Source organism: Grammomys surdaster, unplaced genomic scaffold (assembly GCF_004785775.1).
Source record: "Grammomys surdaster isolate TR1022 unplaced genomic scaffold, NIH_TR_1.0 165, whole genome shotgun sequence".
NCBI classification, from domain to species: Eukaryota; Metazoa; Chordata; class Mammalia; order Rodentia; family Muridae; genus Grammomys; species Grammomys surdaster.
In genome coordinates this window covers 11,805,976-11,810,318 of record NW_021604613.1, presented here as the reverse complement: position 1 = coordinate 11,810,318, position 4,343 = coordinate 11,805,976, and the positions used below count along the sequence as shown (strand labels likewise).

At 45.8% G+C, this 4,343-nt stretch overlaps 1 protein-coding gene across 9 annotated transcripts in view; it reads right to left on the bottom strand.

The window, feature by feature from the left end:
- The window catches only part of Spats2l (spermatogenesis associated serine rich 2 like), a 167,390-nt gene that overhangs the window by 5,905 nt on the left and 157,142 nt on the right, over window positions 1–4,343 (bottom strand). For all 9 annotated transcript variants that reach the window (XM_028765626.1, XM_028765624.1, XM_028765631.1 and 6 more), the window contains 2 exons: window positions 2,908–3,017; window positions 438–540 (listed from right to left, as the gene is read on the bottom strand). In XM_028765626.1, the coding sequence (XP_028621459.1) occupies window positions 438–540; window positions 2,908–3,017 (213 nt within the window). The remainder of the gene's footprint in view (window positions 1–437; window positions 541–2,907; window positions 3,018–4,343) is intronic.

Below are 4,343 nucleotides of genomic sequence, written 5' to 3'. Positions count from 1 at the left end.
ACCCAGGCTAAGCAGGGTGGGGGCTGGAGGGTGGGGGGCTCAGGGCATCCAGAGTACTCAGGCAGGCTGGGCCCTGCACAGCAGCAGCCGATAGATCCCCAAGTGCCAAGAGAACTCCATGGAACAGCATCTATAGAGCCAGAGCAGCAGTGTGTCTGGAGGAGTGTAGGGGAAGTCTGTGAGAGGTATTCGGCAGCTGACCTGCTCTGTTCCGAGTGGTAAATCCTCGGGATTTACTGGTGGGCAGCGGCATTTGAAGAGTCTAAGTTCAAATCTTGACATTTCTAGTGACTTGTGTCATGACCTTAGATCATTAAATCTCCTCAGGCTTCAGGTTAGCCATGCCAGGGGACTGTATACCTGACATTTCTGCTGTCAACTCCAAACAGCACCCCACTCACTCACACAGAATTATTTAGCAAGCATGCAAAACTCACTTTCTCCACAGATCAGGATTTGGGCTTTCAGCTGTTCAATGTCACAGGAGAAGCGGGCAGCCTTCCCCAGCTCCTCATCATATTTGCGTTCGCTGACAAAGTGCTAGAGGAAAGAGAAGCGGAGCGGTGAGTCAGGTCAACAGCACGTCCATCCGCACAGCTTCTCCCTCTGCTCTTCCTGTGCCCAGATGGCCGACTTGAGGGGATCAGTGGAGCCCATTCACACTGAGGCACCACTAAGTGGGCCTGAACGCTGCCCTCCATGACCATGGTCACCTTCTGAGAACCAGGAGGGGTCCTGACTTTCCCTCATGCGGCTTAGACCAACGATGAACAAACTCTATGTCCGGGCTTATGTGGTCTACCTTTTAGCATCCCACACTAGAGCGGTTTTCCGAGGTGCATTCCAGCAGGGGCTGCCTAGTTTGGCCAAGGGCCTGCTGTGGTATTAACTGTCAAACGAAAACGCGCCACCCTCCACAGACACCGGTCTCATTTTAATTAGAAATCAAGAAGACCAAAGAGTCTTCCGTGTCTAGAAAACCTCTTCATGTTGGAATTTCAAGTGCTGCTATAGGGAGTGGAGAAGATTAGTTTCCAATTCATTTAAATTCAACTTGAAATTAAGATCTATGTGTAGATGGCACAGTGAGAAATACAAGAAATAACTGTGAGTCAAATGCTCCTAGAGAATCAGGGAGTTTACCACATGGCAAGGGAAAGAGAGACATTCGATTCAAGGATGAATGTGGCTGATGCTGTGGAAACAGAGGTGGAAGGAATTCTCTCGCACTGCGTGACATGTGAACGGTTACATATGAGAGTGTGAGAGCTGCGACAGTTACAAAATTAAAGCAGATACTGACCATAACGAACAAGCCCCCTTCACCCCGCCACATTACCACGAAGCCGGTGTTTTTATATTACCTCCATTTTACAGATGACAGATCTGGGTTCTGAGAACCTAAGACAATATGTAATTTATCCAAGCCACAGAAGTAGAAAATGCTGGAGCTATCCTGTTTTACTCCAAAGCCTGTGCTTCCAACCATGTAATGAAAAGTGGGATTTTGATAGGCAGGAATGAGACTTGGTAGAAAGTTGATTTCAATTGACTGGGAAGCTGCAACCCCACAGCCTCACTAGATGTTCTAATGACCTGGACTCTTCAGAGGAAATGGGTGTTGCAATAGGTACTGAGTCCTGTTGTGTATTGTATCCTGGGGGTGGGGGTGGGGGGAATGAGTCTTGCTGAGGGAAGCTAGGTCTGTCTGGGGAGTTTAACTCTGGCCCTGGGGTAGAGAGGCTGAAGGACTCCTGAGGAGATCTTGCAATTGGCTGAGTAAGAAGAGACAAAGGCCAGAGGGAGGTGAGAGGGAAGCACCTCCAGTCCCTTTCTCCCTGAGCTCCCTTCCCAGGCCTAGCCAGGATGGAGGGTGTCAAACGTCACAGGCATTCCTCCTGCTGCCTATCCGCTTCACACTGTTCCGCTCAGACACTGTTCTAAAGCTAGTGGCTGCTATGTCTTGAAATATTCGAGGTTTCTGGAAGCCAGGGAGAAGCTGGGTGAACGTGTGTGCATACACACTGTGTGTTTAATAACTGGGTGAAGAAGAAGAGAAGAATCGACTTTACCTTTCTACTTTGTTATAAACACGTCTGCCTTCCTCGTAACCACTTCTTCTAGAAACTTACCCAGTGCTGTTTAGGAGATCAGTCTGAGTGTATAAATGGAGGTGTCACATCTGCCTCTCTTGCCCAAATGATGTTGGTCAAGCAGAGAGCAGCCAGAGCCCCTCTCTCAAGTGGCCTGAGTCACAGCGTGGTACAAGAGCTAATGGCTTCTGGAGGGCACTCAATGCCAAGGTGCCATGAATAGACAATTTGGGAATTATTATTTTTTTCCTGTATTACTACCCAAAACACACTGGTTCGTGCCTAGTTGTAGACCCAGGTCTTCAGACACACCCAGCTTTGGTGACTTACACTCAGTATTATTTCAAATTCTGCTTACGATTAGCCAGGATCTGTTTATATTCCTTGCAGTAGAAGAAATCTAATAAACATATATTTGTGAGTAGTAATCTTATACAAAATAAAGGAATTAAAGTAGAAAAATATAAAGGACACTTTCATAACCTTCTGTTAAAATATACTCACATGAGTGTATGCTTATAAATACAGGCATAAATTATACAGAGTAAAAATCATATCGCAGATAACTTATGTTTATATACACTTTAATGGGTTCGTCTTGACTGACGTAGCCCTCTCCATTTTAATAATATATCCATTCAAAGCTACTGTACTTAAGGGAAGTGACTGTTTCTTCACCCTTCTGTATTCTGTATTTCAACCCAGTGGAAGGGAGCTGGGAATATGTATCGGAACATCAGAGCAGCAGTCTATTGATACAAAGCAAAGGCATGGGGCCTGTTCCTCAGCGTTCAGCTGGGTTCATAGAACTGACCTTGATTTCAGCTCTGAGTTCAGCCAGCTGCATCTCTGCCATTTGACTGGCTAGATCAGTCAGTCTCTTCAGCTCCTCTGCTTTCTTCTGACGGGCAGTCAGGATGTCCACTGACAAATGAGGATGGCACAACATGTTAGGGACAGAGATGTAAGCATAGTGAACAGCTGGGGTTCCTGGAGTCAGTTCTCCCCCAACAGGCAGGTTGCTTTGCAGGACCATGAGTCGGTCTGAGGATGGCTGACCCTTGGGGGCTGACTCTTCATGTTCGTTACCAGGAATGACCCCTAATAAAACTCAGTTTTATTACAGCTATATTGCTTTCCTTCCTTCCTTCCTTACACTGGCATCGGAACTTACTTCCTTAATCTGGCATCTTCAGAATGTTGTATGGAACCAGCTCTGAAGAAAAAGACATTACAATGACAAGTCCACATGGCAACAGCCACCCTCCTGTGTGTGCTGTACCATTAAGTTCTAACAGCATCTCTAAATTTCACCACATACAGCCTCAGTGTAGGTCAGTGGTAGAGCACTTATGCAGCACATAAAAGCCCTGTGTTTGATCCCCAGACTGGAATATTTTAAAACATTGTCTCTTGGGGTGATACTGTGGGGTCATATAGCTGTGATACTGCAATATGACATAAAGGATTTACTCTATCTACTTTTTATGAGCTAAAAAATGCTTCTGCATTTGATGCTCTGCAGATATATTTTCATTTTTGCAAACAGAAGTTCCAGACCAGAGCATCTTGTGTCTTTGTTCCCACGTAGAAAAATTTCCAGGGCAAGTCAGGTCACTTTGAACTGGATTTGTGTGCATTCCTTAGCATCCGCACCTTAGAGAGGCCAGTGGGGAATTCCCTGGTACCTTACTGCCTCATCTCTATCAGAAGAACTCAAGTTTCAGATAGACACAGAAGCTCAGGTTAAGTTGTGTGTGTTTCCCAAGAGCCCAGGGCACAAAAGCAAGTAAGAGAGCGGAGCTCCCTGCACACAGGCTAGCGACTCTCTAATTCGTCATATATGTATTTCCTTTGTTCCTCTTGGCCAAACATGTTGAGCCCTAAGGAAAAATAGCCCATGTAGGATGACATACATGTTGAATTGTTTTCCATCCTGGATGCACAAGGATAAACTATTCTAACAGACCACATTCACAGCACACAGAGCCAAACAACATATCTTTTGATATTTTTGAAATATCATTTCACTGGGTAGGTAGCTGGCTTTGAACTTCCTCCTGCCTCAGCCTTCCAGTGCTGGGATTTCAAGTCCATGCCACCACACAGAGCCAAGCAATGTGATTTCTGATTCTAAGGGAACAAGTCACTACAAACACCAAAGCAGGTGAGAGAACAAAAGCAACAACAAAATAAAGAGATGCACACAAGCAGGCAAGGGTTAATGTCCTTGCACAGTGAGGGATACAC